We start from the raw sequence: 21,621 nt of genomic DNA on the forward strand, positions 1-21,621 counted from the left end.
ACTTAGTCAGAATAAAATGTTTTATGACAACATTTTACTGCAATAAAAACCCACATAGAAAAAAATATATTCCAATCAATTCCCTCCCAAAAATCACACAATTATATGGAAGGCTACAAATATCCCAATAAATCCTTACTTCATACAGAGATAATAGGACAAGAACTTGCATTGGACACAACAGTTCTCCTTAATTACAAATAGTCTGGAACCCAAACCGCTGTTTAACAGAGCATATGCATTTCCAGGCTAAATGACAAGGGGGAGAGTTAAGAGAAGGTAACCTAAATATTTCTGCTGAATCGTTCACCTAGAACTGAAAAGAACATGGCTACTCAGCTAACAGTAAGACCAGTCAGTGGAGGTGAGTGATCAGCTTTTTTACGAACCTTCCCAGTAGAGAACCTTCACAGTAGAGAACCTTCACAGCACAAAGAGATGCTGACTGACCGACCAACCTGTATCCACAACTCCTATTCCTAAAAAAAGATTATTTAGACCATTCCTTAGAACATTCTGAACTTCAAGGTAGGGTTTAGAATAGATTCTAGTATGATTCAGAAAGTCCCTGATAAACTTCATCCAGTGCCACTGGTTCAATATGATTGTAAATAAATATATCTAAGACAGATGGCCCTTTTGTTGTCTTTTTATTTATGGTCATGAGTGGATGAATTTCAACTCAATTTATATCACTTTAAAATAAATGATAAACCTGTAACAGTGAATTCATATTACTTTCTTTCATATTTTATTACAATAATTCAGACAGACATGGCACTTTACTTACTTATGTTGCAAAACAAGAAGCAGGAGGTAAGGTAAAACACAACGGCATGAAAACACAATGACAACTGCATAGAATCTTAAAACATACGTATTGAGGACCAACTACTGTACTTTAGTTTGTAAAGGAAACGAATAGGGATATTTACAGCAGTGGAGGCTCCTCGGAGTAAGGGGACGAGCATCCTCAAAGAATTTCATAAAAATACAAATAGCGAAACAAAGTTAACCTTTTTAGATAAAACTATGAGAAATATATTCACGTCACCAAACAATTTATTAATACAGTTTTGCAATGGTCTACAATACCATCAGCAGCACTCTGTAGGGTGGCATCATGGTGTAGCCAGAGGACAGCTAGCTTCTGTCATTCTCTGGGTATATTGACTTCAATGCAAAACCTAGGAGGCTCATGGTTCTCACCCCCTTCCATAGACTTACACAGTGATTATGACGACTTCCGGAGGATGTCCTTCAACCTCTCAGAGCGCTTGCAGCATGAACTGACATGTCCAACCAATCAAAGGATCAGAGAATAAATCTAGTACTGAAAGCATAAGCTACTGCAGTGCATAAAATGTGGTGAGTAGTTGACTCAGAGAGAAAGACAATAGTTGAACAGTTTTGAACAAATTCATATATTAAAAAATAAAGCAAGAGAGAGAAAGAGCTAGCTATATTTGGTTGTATTATTTTAAACATTCAGTTAGCTAGTTGAATGCAGCTAGCCAGTTTAGCCTACTCAAACAAAGGTATGCTACGTTAGCTAGCTGGCTATCCAACACTGGAACTCTTCCAAGTTAAAGTAAGATTTTGGTTTTATTCATTTATTGCCACAGGGTCCCACCGGTGCAACTGCTAAACTGCTTTCTGACTACACTGCGTGATTGTAGCTAGCGGGTTTAATAACACGTTAGTTCTAGTAGGTATGTTAACTATGAGGTGACAACAATGTAGGCTGTGTGTAATGGTTAGCGGTCATGATATGAAGGTTTGGCAAGTTGATGTGTTGTGCACTGAAGTCCACACGCGAAGGGAAGAGGTGAGAGGGGGAGAGCGCATAGATAGTTCGAGAAGGAATTATGTACACACCACATTCGGAAAGTATTTAGACCCCTTGACTTTTTACACATTTTGTTACATTACAGCCTTACATGCTCACCATAAATGTTATTCAATCATTGCACTCACACTGCTTACGAGCGTCTGCGTAGCCAGGCGCTAAAATAGAACCTGGTTCTATTTGTGACGCTCAACGCGCTGCAAGACCTGCCTCTCCCATCTCCTCATTGGTTTTTAGGTGCATATACCCACGTGGGTGATTGAAAGATGAATTGAGGTCCAGAATCCAGTTGGTTGAGGTAATGCACCTTAAAGTTGGCTGCCAACTGCCATATAAAGTCCAAAGAAGAAAAAGAAGCCTGAAGGAAGGAGTGATTACTAGAAACAAATTCGGTTTACAGTTTAATCTGTGGATTAATTGTCGGAGTAGAGGACCTTGTGTATTTCAGGTAAAAAAAAAAACTGTTTATATCCCAGGACAAATTTGCTAGCAACAGCAAGGTAGTTAGCTAAATTGCCATAAAATGTTAAATGCTTTTCGACCCGTCCCAAAATGTATATAATTGGTTCAGAGTTTCATTTGATATTTCAACCTGCGTGACCTGATCGCATCTGGTGTGGGTGAACAAAATCAATTAGTCTAGTCAGCATGTTATTCTTTATTTTCATCAATCTACACACAATACCCCATAATGACAAAGCGAAAACAGGTTTTTAGAATGTATTTACATAAGTATTTAAACGCTTTGCTATGAGACTCAAAAATGAGCTCAGGTGCATCCTGATTCCATTGATCATCGTTGAGATGTTTCTATAACTTGATTAGAGTCCACCTGCGGTAGTTTCAATTGATTGGACAAGATTTAGTCCCACATTTGACAGTGCATGTCAGAGCAAAAACCAAGACATGAGGTCAAAAGGAATTGTCCGTAGAGCTCCGAGACAGGATTGTTTCGAGGCACAGATCTGGGGAAGGGTACCAAACAATTATGCAGCATTGAAGGTCCCTAAGAACAGCGTCCTCAATCATTATTAAATGGAAGAAGTTTGGAACCACCAAGACTCTTCATAGAGCTGGCAATAGGGGGAGAAGGGCCGTGGTCAGAGAGGTGACCAAGAACCTGATGTTCACTCCGACAGAGCTCCAGAGGTCCCCTGTGGAGATGGAAGAACCTTCCAGAAGGACAACCATCTCTGCAGTACTCCACCAATCAGGCTTTTATGGTAAAGTAGCCAGACGGAAGCCACTCAGTAATAGGCAGTTGACAGCCCACTTGGAGTTAGGCAATAGGCACCTAAAGGACTCTCAGACCATGAGAAACAAGATTCTCTGGTCTGATGAAACCAAGATTAAAATATTTGGCCTGAATACCAAGCGGCCGGTCTGAAGGAAACCTGGCACCATCCTTACGGTGAAGCATGGTGGTAGCAGCATCATGCTGTGGGGATGTTTTTCAGCGGCAGGTACTGGGAGACTAGTCAGGATCGAGCGAAAGATGAACGGAGCAAAGTACAGAGAGACCCTTGATGAAAACCTGCTTGCAGAGCGCTCAGGACGTATCATGGAGAAATTACAAGATTGTTATAATACTGTTATCGCATCAAACGTTTTTTTTATGAAACAGAATAGGGTTCTTAGAACTCTATCGTGTCTGTGTGAACTGAGAGGAGCTTCTGAGATTTAACTCTAGCAACTGATTAATGATGGTTTTGTCATCTCTCGGACTGAGTTGGTGTTTCTGTGCCAGGAGGTACCTGGGTGGAGAGGACTCGGGTATGGATAATGATGAGAGGAACCTTGTTTTAGGGGCCAGAACCTGATTTCCACACAATGAGCACATCTTTACAGCATATATTTGTTTTATACAAATCCTAACCTTGTGACCCATTCCACACATCTGTTGTTTGTAATGTAGACCAAGGGGGTGTATCTTTGTTATAAAAAGGTGTTTGTATTCGTTCTCAGTGCTCTCAACCCAACCCCCGACAACCATCCCTCGTTATTGCTCTATATTTTCTCTATTAATACGTTTTGAATAAAGTAATATCCTGATTGGTGATTGACCCTGTCTCTCCTCCTCATTGATTAGAATTTCCACAACAGACGTCAGACTGGGGCGAAGGTTCACCTTCCAACAGGACAGTGACCCTAAGCACACAGCCAAGACAACGCAGGAGTGGCGTCAGGACAAGTCTCTGAATGTCCTTGAGTGGTCCAGCCAGAACCCGGACTTAACCCCGATCGAACATCTCTGGAGAGACCTGAAAATAGTGGTCATACCCAAGAAGACTCGAGGCGGTAATCTCTGCCAAAGGTGCTTCAACAAAGTACTGAGTAAAGGGTCTGCATACTTATGTAAATGTTAGTTTTTTATTTTTAATACATTTGCAAAAAATTCTAAAAACCTGCTTTTGGTTTGTCATTATGGCGTAGTGTGTAGATTGATGAGGCAAAAAATAATTGCTCTATTTTAGAAGGCTGTAACGTGACAAAATTAGGAAAAAGTCAAGGGTCTGAAAACCTTCCGAATGCACAATATACAATGACCAAAGTGATCATGCTGTTTGTATATGGCTGGTATGAAAGTGAATTGTGTTTGCGTGTGATCAGGGGTGTATTCATTCCACCAATTCTGTTGAAAAACGTTTCTTAAATTGAGTGGGGATAAACATACCTGAATTTGTGCAATAGAAACTCTCGTTTGCAACTGTTTGACTAATGATTACACCCTAGATCAGCTAGATGCAGGCACGAGAGTTCACGGTGATATTGAATATGTTACAGTCTCACCATGATTACTAAAAATGATCTTGATGAAGATTCAATGTAAACTTTTCATAAGATAGGTTGTAGCAATCTCATGATGGGTACAGGGACATTTTGAGTATCTTGTAGTAGCCTAAACCTATCAATGTTACATTGAGCTGGGTGAATGGAATATGAATGACAGTCATCCAACATACCGTAATAGAAACAAGGCCATGCTCATAAGAAATACATTTTAAAAATCATCCTCCCTCATCTTAAATGGCACAGACCGCCACTGACCTACAGGTGGGTTAAAAGTCAGCCTTGGTTGGTTCTGTTTTTTCTCCTGCAGAAATTCCAGTTGAAAAATTAGACGGTTGGAAGAATTTCTCACGCTTATTCCCTCCTGATCCCAGAAATGGTAATGGTCATATTTGGAAAGTCTCCGTTATCGAAGTTAATGGAGGTTGGTGTCTCAGCCACTCAGTGTGTAGGCGAGTCGGGTGCCTTGAAGAGGCCACTCTTTCTGAGGTATCGTACAAGAAGAGGCACTGATAACACAGTGATGCTGATACGGAGCGGAGCAAACAGCTTGTGGATGGCGTACGCCAGGACAAACGTACTGGTACCCGCCGCCAACTTGGACTGAACCAGAGATTCACTGAATCCCATCTTGTACAGGATCTCAGCCATGTCGATCCCACTGTGGAGAGGAACACACATACCAGAGGGAGCCATATAACTTTAGCATTGGACAGGATTTCAACATGGCCCTCAAAGCAATTGTAGGATCTTGCTAACTTGCACCTCAAAGACGCAGATTACTGAAAGGCTTTGTGAAGAAATAAACTATTAAGTCATCAAATGTATCAAAATGGTCTCTAATGGTTCATCCCATTAGAATGCTGCTCTACACTTATCTTCTAACTACGTCTAAAATGGCTCCCTATTCCCTACATGGTGCACTGCAATGTACCAACAGAGCACTATAGGGAACATGATGCCATTTCAGTATGTCCGCGTCTCTCCCACAACAATTATGCGGTGTGTTAGTGAACTGTAGCGCTGGGTGTGCCAGGAGGGCGTTGAATCCAAGGGCTATTACAGCTATCAGGGGAGATCGGTGAGCTGGCTGATAATCCCTCGGGTATTCAGCCAACTGTCAATCAAGCCATGTCAACTAGGAAGACAAATATAATGTTTTTGTATATGTGATAAATACTGTTGAAGTCTTGCAACATACAGTACCTGGACACAGTGAGGTAGAACATGCCCAGAGACATGAGGGACATACATATGTGGAAGGAGACTCCTACAGCTCCGTACTCCTTAAAGATCTTCTTCAGCTGCTGGGTCTTGTTAGGTTTGTCCTCCTCAGGCTCCGGTACCTCAGGGACTTTGGCTGAGGCCTGCTTTGGAGTCTGGTTCTGGTTGGGTCAGAGAGAGATATAATTTTGTATTTATCCTTTAATTAAACTCAGGGAAGTCACATTGAGATTTAAAGTTTAAGTGAGCCCTGGACAAGGAAGATCAATCCTGGTTCCACATATAAAAGTCAAATTCAAAAAGTATTAATGAAATTTACAGTTGAAGTTGGAAGTTTACATGCACTTAGGTTGGAGTCATTAAAACTTGTTTTTCAACCACTCCACAAATTTCTTGTTAACAAACTATAGTTTGGCAAGTCGGATAGGACATCTACTTTGTGCATGACACAATACATTTTTCGAACAATTGTTTAGACAGATTATTTCACTTATAATTCACTATCACAATTCCAGTGGGTCAGAAGTTTACATATACTAAATTGACTGTTTCTTTAAACAGCTTGGAAAATTCCCCAAAATTATGTCATGGCATTAGAAGCTTCTTACAAGCTAATTGATATCATTTGAGTCAATTGGAGGTGTACCTGTGGATGTATTTCAAGGCCTACCTTCAAACTCAGTGCCTCTTTGCTTGACATCATGGGACATTGTAGACCTCCACAAGTTTGGTTCATCCTTGAGAGCAATTTCCAAACGCCTGAAGGCACCACATTCATCTGTACAAACAATAGTACGGAAGTATAAACACCATGGGACCATGCAGCCGTCATACCGCTCAGGAAGGAAACGCGTTGTCTCCTAGAGATGAACTTACTTTGGTGCGAAAAGTGCAAATCAATCCCAGAACAAAAGCAAAGGACCTTGTGAAGATGCTGGAGGAAACGGGTACAAAAGTATCTATATCCACAGTAAAACGAGTCCTATATCGACATAACCTGAAAGGCCGCTCAGCAAGGAAGAAGCCCCTACTCCAAAACCGCCATAAAAAAAGCCAGACTACGGTTTGCAACTGCACATGGGGACAAAGATCGTACTTTCTGGAGAAATGTCCTGTGGTCTGATGAAACAAAAATATAACTGTTTGGCCATAGGAGGGACTGGTACACTTCACAAAATATATGGCTTCATGAGGAAGGAAAATGATGTGGATATATTGAAGCAACATCTCAAGACATCAGTCAGAAAGTTAAAGCTTGGTCGCAAATGGGTCTTCCAAATGGACAATAACCCCAAGCAAACTTCCAAAGTTGTAGCAAAATGTCTTAAGGACAACAAAGTCAAGGTATTGGAGTGGCCATCACAAAGCCCTGACCTCAATCCTATAGAACATTTGTGGGCAGAACTGAAAAAGCGTGTGCGAGCAAGGAGGCCTACAAACCTGACTCAGTTACACCAGCTCTGTCAGGAGGAATGGGCCAAAATTCACCCAGGCTTGTGTAAGGCTACCCGAAACATTTGACCCAAGTCAAACAATTTGAAGGCAATGCTACCAAATACTAATTGAGTGTATGTAAACTTCTGACCCACTGGGAATACGAAAGAAATAAAAGCTGAAATAAATCATTCTGTCAACTATTATTCTGACATTTCACATTCTGAAAATAAAGTGGTGATCCTAACTGACCTAAGACAGGGAACTTTTACTAGGATTAAATGTCAAGAACTGTGAAAAACGCTTTAAATGTATTTGGCTAAGGTGTATGTAAACTTCCGACCACAACTGTATATGCATCATACAATAGTCAATATGTTGAATAATAACCCACAGCATCCTTCCTAACCATTCATTAAACCTACGGGGTCCTGACCGAGCCTGGACACACTACTCATGCAAGGTTACTGCAGACTATTGAAAGCTGAATCAGTGTACTACTGAGTCAGCTAATTAGACGGAGTCTGCCTGGAGAAGTGTTGTGTTATTCATGTAATCTACTGGGGGGGGAAGAACAAGAGAACGAGAGTGAGAGAGCGAGAGCTGGTGCTCCACTCACGAGACATGACGCGGGGCTGTGATTACTCTTTGTCTGTGACCCCGGGCCACAGACACACTCGGATGAACAGGAGGGGGAGATTAGAGACTATCTGTAGGATAATTACATGTACAGCGGCATGCAGGGCATGGGGAGAACACACACACTTCCAAAGATTACATATAGTAGGGGCGGTAGAGTGTCAATCTGTATTATTGGCACGGAATACAGAGGTATTATAGGATAGACATAGTGACCCGAAAATAGCTTCTGGACATCAGAACTGGGATTTCTCACCTCAAACTGAACGAAGAGTTTTGCTTCAATGAGTCGGACGTGAGGGATATACTGTTGACACCTGACCAGGCCACAATGCCCGTGGATTCGCTGGAGAAGGAAACGTAGATTGAGGCAAAAGATCAGGGTGCCTTGTGAGGACCAGGCGACGAGTGGCTAATCTGCCCTTGCCCTCCGTTCTGCTAGCGACCTTTCAACCGCTAGAAAATAATTGTGACAAACTGAAAGCACGTATATCCTACCAACGGGACATTAAAAACGGTTATATTTTATGCTTCACAGAGTCGTGGATGAACGATGACATTAAGAACATAGTGTATAACATGCCAGCTCTATCGGCAGGACAGAACAGCAGCCTCTGGTAAGACACGGGGCGGGGGTCTATGCATTTATGTAAACAACTGTCGTTGCATGATATCTAAGGAAGTCTCAAAGTTTTGCTCGCCCGAGGTGGAGTATCTTATGATAAGCTGCAGACCTCACTATTTACCCAGAGAATTTACATCTGTTTTTTTCCATAACTGTCTATATACCACCACAGAGCGAGGTTGGAACTAAAACCGCACTAATGAGCTGTATACGGCCATAAGCAAACAGGAAAACGCTCATCCAGAGGCGGCGTCCCTAGTGTCCGGTGACTTTAATGCAGGGAAACTTAAATCAGTTTTAACGAATTTCTATCAACATGTTAAATGTGCAAGCAGAGGTATAACAGTTCTAGACCACCTCTACTCCACACACAGAGATGCGTACAATGCTCTCACTCGCCCTCCATTTTGCAAATCTAACCATAACGCTATCCTCCTGATTCCTGCTTACTAGCAAAAATTAAAGCAGGAAGCACCAGTGACTCGGTCTATAAAAAAAGTGGTCAGATGAAGCAGATGCTAAACTACAGGACTGGTTTTCTACTACAGACTGGAATATGTTCTGGGATTCTTCTGATGGCATTGAGGAGTACACCACATCAGTCACTGGCTTTATCAATAAGTACATCGAGGACGTCTACCCCAACCAGAAGCCATGGATTATAGGCAACAGTCGCACTGAGCTAAAGGGTAGAGCTGCCGCTTCAAGGAGCGGGACTCTAACCCGGAAGCTTTTAAGAAATACCGCTATGCCCTCCATCAAACAGGCAAAGCAACAATACAGGACTAAGATCGAATCTTACTACACCGGCTCCAATGCTCTTCGGATGTGGCAGGGCTTGCAAACTATTACAGACTACAAAAGGGAAGCACAACCAAGAGATGCCCAGTGACACGAGCCTACCAGACGAGCTAAATAACTTCTATGCTCGCTTCGAGGCAAGTAACACTGAAACATGCATGAGAGCATCAACTGTTCCGGATTACTGTGTGATCCCGCTCTCCGCAGCCGATGCGAGTAAGACCTTTAAACAGGTCAACATTCACAAGGCCGCTGGGCCAGACGGATAACCAGGATGTGTACTCCGAGCATGCGCTGACAAACTGGAAGTGTTCTCACTGACATTTTCAACCTCTCCCTGTCTGAGTCTGTAATACCAACATGTTTCAAGCAGACAACCATAGTCCCTGTGCACAAGAACACTAAGGTAACCTGCCTAAATGACTACCGACCCATAGCACTCACATCTGTAGACATTAAATGCTTTGAAAGGCTGGTCATGGCTCACATCTACAATATTATCCCAGAAACCCTAGACCCACTCCAATTTGCATACCACACAAACAGATCCACAGATGATGCAATCTCTATTACACTCCACACTGACCTTTCCCACCTGGTCAAAAGGAACACCTATGTGAGAATGCTATTCATTGACTACAGCTCAGCGTTCAACACCATAGTGCCCTCAAAGCTCATCACTAAGCTAAGGACCCTGGGACTAAACACCTCCCTCTGCAACTGGATTCTAGACTTCCTGACGGGCCGCCCCCAGGTGGTAAGGGTAGGTAACAACATATCCGCCACACTGATCCTCAACACGGGGGCCCCCTCAGTGGTGCGTGCTCAGTTCCCTCCTGTACTCCCTCTTCACTCATGACTGCACGGCCAGGCCCAACTCCAACACCATCATTAAGTTTGCCGATGACACAACAGTGGTAGGCCTGATCAACAACAACGATGAGACAGCCTACAGGGAGGTGATCAGAGACCTGACTGTGTGGTGCAAGGACAACAACCTCTCCCTCAATGTGATCAAAACAAAGGAGTTGATTGTGGACTACAGGAAAAAGAGGACCGAGCACGCCCCCATTCTCATCGACGGGGCTGTAGTGGAACAGGTTGAGAGCTTCAAGTTCCTTGGCGTCCACATCAACAACAAACTAACATGGTCCAAGCACACCAAGATATTCGTGAAGAGGGCACGACAAAACCTATTCCCCCTCAGGAGACTGAAAATATTTGGGTCCTCAGATCCTCAAAAGATCTTACAGCTGCACCATCGAGAGCATCCTGACGGGTTGCATCACTGTCTGGTATGGCAACTGCCCAGACTCCGACCGCAAGGCACTACAGAGGGTAGTGCGTACGGCCCAGTATATCACCGGGGCCAAGCTTCCTGCCATCCAGGACCTCTATACCAGGCGGTGTCAGAGGAAGAACCTAATAATCGTCAAAGACTCCAGCCACCCTAGTCATAAACTGTTCTCTCTGCTACCACACGGCAAGCGGTACCGGAGCACCAAGTCTAGGTCCAAGAGGCTTCTAAACAGCTTCTACCCCCAAGCCATAAGACTCCTGGACAGCTAATCAAATGGCTACCCAGCCTATTTGCACCCCCCACGCTGCTGCGCTCTGTTATCTCTGCATAGCCACTTTAACAACCCTACCTGCATGTACATAATTATCTCAATTACCTCGACACCGGTGCCCCCACACATTGAATCTGTACCGGTACCCCCTGTATATAGCCCCACTATTGTTATTTACTGCTGCTCTTTAATTATTTGTTTTTCTTATCTATAACTTTTGCTATAACTTTTTTGTTGTTGTTGAATTTTCTTAAAACTGCATTGTTTTTTTTATAGCATTTCACTGTAAAAGGTCTACTACAACTGTTGTATTCGGCACATGTGACAAATACAATTTGATATATTCACACACATAAAGCAGCTTTGTTCCAATAGGTGAAAAGGTAAGAACCAAATAAGATGCAAATCATAAAACACAGAGTAAGGAAGCTGGAGTGTAAGTTATTGTACCACTGCCAGTCAGAGTGAGAGTGGTGAGTTCTATATCGCCTGCTGGGTGTCACAGGCAGAGCAACAACTCATTCCTAGACCAATAGGAGGGGCTGAGAGTAGAAAATAACTAGGCAAGGTCCGCATCAAGCTGGCTCTACATTTTGTCTGGGTATGTTGCATTGAAAGTGGCTAATATAGCGTCACACAATTGCCACAGTAAAGGGAAACGTTGATAGTGTTAACAGGGAGAACTCCGGAATAGTGATCACCGACCATTGAGTCAAGATCACTTCGCGTCAAAATACAAGCCGAGATATACCACTCAGATTTTCTTTTAAACATGACCTAAACATAAGCCTATGCAACATTAACCAATTAAAAACCGCACTGTAGCAATGAGGTTTGTGCAGTAAGCTATAGGCCCAATACATTACAACCGCATATTAGCTTTGCTTGAATTGCCCTGCCAATGCATTGTTGTTCTGGCCATTTAAAGAATATATGTATTTCAAAATACACTTTCCTACTCATTCATTACTGCTGCAGAGTGGAAATAGAAATATTGTGCATTTTATGGCTTATAAAAGTGTTGAATACAAAGTGTTGACAGTTCTGAGTAAGAACTTAAACATGAACTCAAAAAAGAACAGCATCTCTTTGCTGTATTCATTGAGTCTCTCTCTAGTCATGGTTTTAAACGTTCTGAAATGTCACAGTATCTACTTTGCTGTAGCTTTCTTTTACGCCTGCTACGTTACTGCAGGCACGGTTATCTGAGCCACCTGGTTGACCAGCGGTAGGGCACTTGGCAGAGTTTGTGCCTTCAGACACATGAAATGGTTCAAAATGACAACAGTTCGTCTACCCGGTGTGCAGGGAAGCTGAATCGGGTGCACCCTACCGCCAACAGTCCTAGACAAAAAAATATGTATAAATAGAAACACAAGGCTTTATCGTTGGGTTTTTTACAGAAATGTTTGGCGATCGACTAGGAATTCCTTGGAGATGGATCAGTCGACGGTTGGTGACCGTTGAGTGAAGTTCAATCTCGTGCTGATGGTGGTTCATTTCTGTATTATGAAATGAGGAGAGAAACTTATCACACAAGTCAGAGTTATACTTAAACTGAATCTTTATTAGTGAGAGCACTGCGATAGCGATGGCTGGTCGACGAACCACCTGCAGATGGTTCGTTGAGAGCCATGACACAAAGGCTACTAAAATATTTTATGGCAAAGATCCACCACCCCCTAGTCTACATAACAGATGTATGGAACGGGTCACAATGTGAGACTTGATCGATGAGAAAGCAATATCCCGCAGCAAGATAGCGTTTGCTATAAATTCTGTTCTTATCGTTCAGTTTGGTCCCTAAGACGAGACTCCGATCTCATTCCTGGTACTTCACAGCACAAAAGAACAAACTCATTCTATGGCATGAATCCATTGTCAACTCCAGATACTCCCATCTCAAGTAAAACCCCTTCTTGACCACACGCCTGGACAAGCTCACTGAGGGGAGTGAGCCTCTAGGTCATACACTGTCCCAGGATAAGTGCAACATCAGAGATGACATAGAATGGTTCCAGACACTACCCCACACATCTTGTCTCAAACCTGATTGTCCCCAAGGCCCAAGTAAGGAGTGACTGGCACACAGACATTGTGGAGACAAGTAATTGGTTCCCCATTAAATCAGAACATCCCTTCACATGGTTTAAGAATAGGTAAAGACACATTCACGTATGAAGACAATGCTCCCTCCTGTCCTCTTCTCCTTCTGATATTCTGCATAGCACCAGGGACATGTGAAAGACAAGCCTGACTTCTCCCCTCTCTGGGCCCCAGGTGACTGAGCCCCAGCTGAGAGAGGAAGTGCAACTGCCAACGCCAGAGTCCAAAGGGATACATTCTAATGACAAGTATCTCACATAAGCATATTATGCAGATAAGACATCTTAATTATCTATGTTACCCAACTAATTCTGATTCTTCCGCCACATGCTTCTCTCTGTGGGCTGATATTTCTGCGCGGCAGTCTTGGGGCTACTGAGCCGCGCGTGCAGCTTAGAGGGAACACTGGGTGTCAGCTATGATATGACACATTGAGTTATTGAACTACAGTAAGTGAAGTGAACTAACACCCGGTAACAGAATGACATCATGGTTCTATGATCTATACAGAAAAACATCATTATGAATGCCGTCCTCTTCAGGTGATGTTTCCTGAAGAGGTACACAAATGTAAAAAAAACATGTAATATCCTCCTTTGCACGTATGGGTATTATTCTACACACTGGCTATTATTCAAATGAGCTCCGCACCCAAACAAGACCAAATTAGGTTGGTCCCCGGACCAAATCTGTACCGATCATAGACTTGTTTCACAAGTTTGGACATCACACACACAGTACAACACAGTAGAGTACAGCATAGAAGAGTTCAGGACAGTAGATTATACTGTACTATATACTCTAGTGTGTTCTACTGTACTAAACTGTGTATTGTACTGACATATACTCTACTTTACTGTACTGTCCAAACTTGTGAAACAGACATCTATGATTGGACTCACCAAATGTCAACGTCCATGGACAGCGTTGTCTGTGCTCAGTGGGTGAGAGGACTGGTTACAGGAAATGGAACGAAAAGGAGGGCTCATTGGTAGGTGTCGGTAAGAGCCGGCAGAGGTGACATTAACTGGGGGCGATAAAAGAGAGAGCGAGAACGAGAAGAGAGAGCGAAAAGAGAGAGAGCGAGAGAGAGCGGTTGACCAGACTGTTTTCACATTTGCTTTGACCACCACACGACAGAGAAAAACATTGAGCTGAACATGATAGTATGCCAGTGACAGCAAGGACAGTAGCAAGTGACCCAACTGAGGTTTGTTACTAGGGCCAGGACGATACCAGTATTGTGATACTCATTAGTATTGTGGAAAGGAAACAAAACATAATATTACCATAATACACGAGAAGGCCTAGTGATTGACTGAAGCACGGAGAAAAAAAACATTGCCATGTCATGGATAGGCCTGTTTTAAAATCTGCATGCCTATAAGGTGAACATTGGTCAAGGGAATAGAAGCAGGGCAGTACTGTGGAATGAAAAAGTTTGATAAATTATACAACTTCATGGAATAAGCTAAATTAGCCTGGCTGACGTGCGACCCACATGACCACAGTCGTGGCCAAAAGTTGAGAATGGCACGGAATTCGAAATAATTTATACTTTTCCTTTTGATACTTAAGTATATTTTAGCAATTACAGTTGTGGCCAAAGGTTTTGAGAATGACACAAATATTCATTTTCACAAAGTCTGCTGCCTCAGTTTGTATGATAGCAATTTGCATATACTCCAGAATGTTATGAAGAGTGATCAGATGAATTGCAATTAATTGCAAAGTCCCTCATTGCCATGCAAATGAACTCAATCCCCAAAAAACATTTCCACTGCATTTCAGCCCTGCCACAAAAGGACCAGCTGACATGTCAGTGACTCTCTCGTTAACACAGGTGTGAGTGTTGACGAGGACAAGGCTGGAGATCACTCGGTCATGCTGATTGAGTTCGAATAACAGACGAAGCTTCAAAAGGAGGGTGGTGCTTGGAATCATTGTTCTTCCTCTGTCAACCATGGTTACCTAAAAGGAAACATGTGCCGTCATCATTGCTTTGCACAAAAAGGGCTTCACAGGCAAGGATATTGCTGCCAGTAAGATTGCACCTAAAATCAACCATTTATCGGATCATCAAGAACTTCAAGGAGGGCGGTTCAATTGTTGTGAAGAAGGCTTCAGGGCGCCCAAGAAAGTCCAGCAAGCGTCAGGACCGTCTCCTAAAGTTGATTCAGCTGCGGGATCGGGGCACCACCAGTACAGAGCTTTCTCAGGAATGGCAGTAGGCAGTTGTGAGTGCATCTGCACGCACAGTGAGGCGAAGAGTTTTGGAGGATGGCCTTGTGTCAAGAAGGGCAGCAAAGAAGCCACTTCTCTACAGGAAAAACATCAGGGACAGACTGATATTCTGCAATAGGTCAGGGCTTTGTGATGGCCACTCCAATACCTTGACTTTGTTGTCCTTAAGCCATTTGGCCACAACTTTGGAAGTATGCTTGGGGTCATTGTCCATTTGGAAGACACATTTGCGACCAAGCTTTAACTTGCTGACAGACTTCTTGAGATGTTGCTTCAATATATACACAATTTTCCTACGTCATGATGCCATCTATTTTGTGAAGTGCACCAGTCCCTCCTGCAGAAAAGCACCCCCACAACATGATTCTGCCACCCCCGTGCTTCACGGTTGGGATGGTGTTCTTCGGCTTGAAAGCCTCCCACCTTTTCCTCCAAACATAACGATGGTCACTATGGCCCGACAGTTCCATTTTTGTTTCATCAGACCACAGGACATTTCTCCAAAAAGTACTATCTTTGTTCCCAAGTGCAGTTGCAAACTGGCGTTTTTATGGCTGTTTTGGAGCAGTGGCCTCTTCCTTGCCGAGCGGCCTTTCAGTTTATGTCGATATAGGACTTGTTTTACTGTGGATATACATACTTTTGTACCTGTTTCCTTCAGCATCTTCACAAGGTCCGTTGCTGTTGTTCTGGTATTGAGTTGCACTTTTCACACCAAAGTACGTTCATCTCTAGTAGACAGAACACATCTCCTTCCTGAGCGATACGACGGCAGTGTGGTCCCATGGTGTTTAGACTTGCGTACTACTTTTTGTACAGATGAACGTGGCACCTTCAGGCATTTGGAAATTGCTCCCAAGGATGAACCAATTTTATTTCTGAGGTCTGGCTGATTTCTTTTGATTTTCCCATGAGGTCAAGCAAAGAGGCACTGAGTTTGAAGGTAGGCCTTGAAATACATCCACAGGTACACCTCCAATTGACTCAAATGATGTCAATTAGCCTATCAGAAGCTTCTAAAGCCATGACCATGAGCCATCATTTTTGGCAATTTTCCAAGCTGTTTAAAGAAACAGTCAACTTAGTGTATGTAAACTTCTGACCAACTGGAATTGTGATACAGTGAATTATAAGTGAAATAATCTGTCTATAAACAATTGTTGGAAAAATTACTTGTGTCACGCACAAAGTAGATGTCCTAACCGACTTGCCAAAACTATAGTTTGTTATCAAGAAATTTGTGGAGAGGTTTTAATGACTCCAACCTAACACGGAACCCAAAACGGGTGCGCCATTGTGCATAAATGTATTTTGTCCCCCGACACCAAACGTGATCACGAAACGCAGGTTAAAATATCAAAACAAACTCTGAACCAATTACATTAATTTGGGTACAGGTCAAAAAGCATTAAACATATATGGCAACTTAGCTAGCTAGCTTGCACTTGCTAATTTGTCCTATTTAGATCACTTGCTGTTGCTAGATAATTTGTCCTGGAATATTAAGATTGAGTTGTTATTTTACCTGAAATGCACAAGGTCCTCTACTCCGACAATTAATCCACACATAAAACGTACAATCGTATCGTTTCTAGTCATCTCTCCTCATTCCAGGCCTTTTTTCTCTTTACTTTATATTGCGATCATAAATTAGGTGCATTACCCCCACCGACCTCGTTCGTCTTTCAGTGGGTACTTGCTTCTATAAACCAATGAGGAGATGGGAGAGGCAGGACTTGCAGCGCAATCTGCGTCAGAAATAGAACTGACTTCTATTTTAGCCCTTGGCAACACAGACGCTTGTTGGTGCGCGCGAGCAGTGTGGGTGGAATAATTGAATAATATAGATTTCTAAATGTATTTTGCAACGCTCGTGCATGCGACGCGAGCGGTGTAGTCAGCCTGTAAGTGTATGTAAACTTCCGACTTCAACTGTATATAAAGCAGGCATCCAGTTACTGTTTGATTGAACATTAGAATGGACAAAATGAGTGCGCCGGTTCCATTATTTCAGAAATGGCCGGCATCCTGGGATTTTCACACACAAGAGTGTCTAGGGTTTATCGAGAATGGTGCGACAAACAAAAAACATACAGTCAGCGGCAGTTGTGTGGGCAAAAACTGCTAGCTGAGATCTCAAAGGATAATGACAAGAATCATGCAAGCTAACAGGCAGGCAACACACAGTACAACAGTGGTGTGCAGAACGGCATCACGGAACGTCGGTCCTTGAACACAGATGGGCTATTGCAGCAGACGACCGACCCGGGTTTCACGCCTATCAGCTAAAAAACAAGAAGAAGCGGCTGCAGTGGCACACAATCACCAACACTGGACAATTGTGTGAAAAAATATTGAGAGATTTCTAAAATTTGATTGATTGATTGGAGTCCACCTGTGGTAAATTCCATAGATTGGACATGATTTGAAAAAGACACACACCTGTCTATATTATGTCCCACTGTTGACAGTGCATGTCAGAGCAAAAACCAAGCCATGAGGTCGAAGGAATTGTCTGTAGAGCTCCGAGACAGGATTGTGTCGAGGCACAGATCTGGGGAAGGGTACAAAAAAAATTCTGCAGCATTGAAAGTCCCATGAACACAGTGGCCTCAATCGTTCTTAAATGGAAGACGATTGGAACCCCCAAGACTTCCTGGAGCTGGCTGCCTGGCCAGACTGAGCATTCGGGAGAGAAGGGCCTTGGTCAGGGAGGTGACCAAGAATGTGAGGGTCACTGACAGAACATTCCAGAAGGACAACCATCTCTGCAGCACTACACCAATCAGGCCTTTATGGTAGAGTGGCTAGACAGAAGCCACTCCTCAGTAAAAGGCACATGACAGCCCACTTGGAGTTTCCAAAAGGCAGCTAAAGACTGACCATGAGAAACAGGATTCTCTGGTCTGATGAAATTAAGATTGAACTCTTTTGTCTGGATGTCGAACGTCACGACAAGAGGAAACCTGGCACCATCCCTACGGTGAAGGAAAGTGCTGGCAGCATCATGCTATGGGAATGTTTTTCAGCGGCAGGGACTGGGAGACTAGTCAGGACTGAGTGAAAGACGAACGTAGCAAATTAGAGAGATCCTTGATGAAAACCTGCTCCATAGCGCTCAAGACCTCAAACTGGGGGAAAGGTTCACCTTCCAACAGGACAACGGCCCTTAGCACACAGCCAAGACAATGCGGGAGTGGCTTCAGGACAAGTCTCTGAATGTCCTTGAGTGGCCCAGACAGAGCCCAGACTTAAACCCCAAAATAGCTGTGCAGCAATGCTCCCCATCCAACCTGACAGAGCTCGAGAGGATCTGCAGAGAAGAATGGGAGAAACTCCCCAATACAGGTGTGCCAAGCTTGTAGTGTCATACCAAAAAAAGACTTGAGGTTGTAATCGCTGCCAAAGATGCTTCAACAAAGTACTGAGTAAAGGGTCTGAATACTTATTTTAATGTGATTTCAGTTTTTTTAATTGTGCACATAAAGAAAAAAAACGTTTTGCTTTGTCATTAAGGGCTAGTGTGTAGATTGATGAGGAAAAAACTATTTAATCAATTTTAGAATAAGGCTGTAACGTAACAAATTGAGAAAAGTCAAGGGATCTGAATACTTTCCAAAGGCACGGTATACTGTAGCAAGAAAGTAATACTAAGTGTATGTTGTGTAGTAAGCTGTTGCTATTCCATGTCCCTCAACCTAATCATTTTGTCCCTTTACCACTTAAATTTCACCTACTGTTCTGACATGTGGTGCACATGTAGCCTATAACCTGTTTTAGAGAAATGCAATCATTGAACATTGTAAGAACTTCCATTGTCTGCCTATATGCCCCCTGTATTTATCCTATGGTTCTGACTTGGTGTACAAGGAGAATACTGTAAGAATGGCCCATGTTCTGAATTCTGTCGCTGTACATTTCAAAAGTGTTTAACAAATAGTTATTGACTACGTCTGTCCTAGGTCGTTCATTAATGTCTTAATCGAAAATAAGAATAGCCTCTTATCTGCTTGTCGTCCCCTTATGCCATAGTTTGTACATGTCAATTGTAAGTAGAAATTACATTTGTTTAATTAAGCAAGTCAGCCATATCAGCAATGTTTTTTTTTTCAAGGCAGTAAATGAGGCGGAATGATCTGTTTCGCTGCAGACAAGGCTCCGCTGATAGCCAGATGTGGCAGTGGGAAGGTTTTGGGACAGCTTTATGTAAGCCCTTACAGATTGTGGGCACCGTTTGTCACTGTTATAGTGCAATTAATGTAGTGTTTAGTGTTGTGTAGTAGATTTGCAGGCATGCATCTCGCCCAAAAATGTTTTTGCCCCACCGAGATTTTCATTCTAAAATTGCCACTGAGTACTTTATACCACTGGCATGATTGATGGTCAAACATCGTTAATTTAAATTCGATGTCACATTGTTTAAACAAATACAATTCAAAGTTGAATTTACCACTTTGTGATCTGCGGGCGAGTCCTCCACCCGTTTGGGAGTAACAGCAACCGAGGAAAAATGTCTCATTTGCACAGCCAATGTGGGATATAATTGATGATTGCAGACATTGGCGCCAGACGTAAACACAGATTCAAGTGCATCTACGTATAGTTTCTTCTGCCAGCGTTGGCCTCCATTCGTCCGATAAAGCGTTGAGCTAGTGACGTTATGTGTACGGCTGAATAAACTTTCAACATTACTTTTGTTGGAGAGATTTAAAGAAACCAAATGTCCTCGAGTTAATTGTTGCTGATGCGTGATTATGAAACGAACAGAGTCCCGGTTCTTGACGGAGAACATGTCCTTCTCCCTTTTTTCTCGCTTTCCATCGAGCGAAAGTGCAGAATCATCCGTTTCCCGACCACCACCACCGATATATCCACAAAAAGCTCGGGAGCATTTGAATGTATGGATGTTACGTAATGGCAATGTGCAGGTAATGTCAACTAACGTTAGTCTATTTGTTTTAAGTTGCGCCGCTGCCCCTGTCGTGGAGTTGAAACCCTGCTCCAAAGCCTTCGCCGACAGCCTCGCTCCTCGACACACAAACATGTCTCTCAAACTACAAACAAAGCACCGACTGGAAAGCTGATTAATTAAAAAAAATACAAACATTTGTTGAGGACGCTAATAAAATTAGATCTCAACTGCTGTCCATCTCGCGCTTCTGATTACGTCGTGTGTGCAAGAGCCAATAGGACACAGACATGGCTCCACCAATAACGAGCCCGCATGTAGGTGAGCGCTGTACTAATAAGTGAGTTATTTTACGCTGGGACGGGTTGAACAGTTCCCAGTCACGTTATCAGTCGAAAGCGGAGAGGGAGGAGTGCACTTCTCAAATCGAACAATAATTTGCGCAGCTCGGTCATTTTGTCAACAAGGCAGCAGGTGCATTGTCCATAAACATAGAGCATCTCTTTTCCATGAAATATATAAGTCATTTTCATTGGGAAGGCAGATAAAGCGTTTTTATCAAAAGCAATCACTTTTCCATGGGAAAAAAGAATTCTAACAATTACTACGCGTGCTTAATTAGTCTAGATCACATTTGTTCAGACCTGAGTCAGACAGCGTGGGGCACCTCCGCTCACAAATGCAATCAACTTTCAGCCAGTGCGAAACACGCTACCTTATTGTATTGAATGTGGACACCTGCTCATCGAACGTCTCATTTCTAAATCATGGGGATTAATGTGGAGTTTGGTTTGGCCCCCCTTTGCTGCTATAACAGCCTCTACTCTTCTGGGAAGGCTTCCCAGTAGATGTTGGAACTTTGATGCAGGGACTAGTGTTAGGATTTATGTTTATGCACTATAGCCTGCTATAGTGTATGAAGATGAATGTTGTTTTGTTACACACACACACAAACAATACAGATGTATGTGTGTAAAGACTGACCAACATTGAGTGAAAGGCCATAAAAGCTGTGGTCAATCTGGAGAGGGGAGGGGTGCATATCTCTAAGCCAACCAGGGAGGGTAGAGCACTGGACAATACCATATTAGGAACTGTTTGAGTGTAGAATCGACGGGAAGACACAAGACGGATGTAATCTACCCAACAACCAGATGCGGACAGAGGAGAGCACTAAGGGACTTGGACAAGTCCGAGTGCCAGCATAGGCTGGGCAAAGTTTAAACCGCGCTCAGCCTCTACTGTGATAGGCCAACAGACGCGTTGGAACTACGTCATCACGGTATAAGAACAGCTGTTTACGTACTTCCTGCCAGTTCCCTGTTCTACCCTGCGCGGAGATACAGTGAACCCGTATATACGAAAATTGCATTTGCCATTTATTGTTTGCGTTAATTAAACATAATTAAAGAAAGTTAGCAGACCTTGC

At 43.0% G+C, this 21,621-nt stretch overlaps 1 protein-coding gene across 2 annotated transcripts; it reads right to left on the bottom strand.

The window, feature by feature from the left end:
• Positions 1–728: 728 nt before the first annotated feature.
• LOC129814846 (protein FAM210A-like) lies at positions 729–20,508 on the bottom strand. 2 transcript variants are annotated; one of them, XM_055867932.1, is made up of 4 exons: positions 19,734–20,508; positions 6,534–6,641; positions 5,846–6,024; positions 729–5,300 (listed from the first exon to the last, which is right to left on the bottom strand). In XM_055867932.1, the coding sequence occupies exons 1-4, from the start codon at positions 20,388–20,390 to the stop codon at positions 5,081–5,083; spliced, it is 1,164 nt and encodes a 387-aa protein (XP_055723907.1). In that variant the 5' UTR covers positions 20,391–20,508; the 3' UTR covers positions 729–5,080. The 2 variants fall into 2 exon arrangements, with proteins under 2 accessions (XP_055723907.1, XP_055723908.1); XM_055867933.1 differs by lacking the exon at positions 6,534–6,641.
• Positions 20,509–21,621: the final 1,113 nt, after the last annotated feature.

The sequence above is a fragment of the Salvelinus fontinalis genome, chromosome 18 (assembly GCF_029448725.1).
Source record: "Salvelinus fontinalis isolate EN_2023a chromosome 18, ASM2944872v1, whole genome shotgun sequence".
NCBI lineage: Eukaryota > Metazoa > Chordata > Actinopteri > Salmoniformes > Salmonidae > Salvelinus > Salvelinus fontinalis.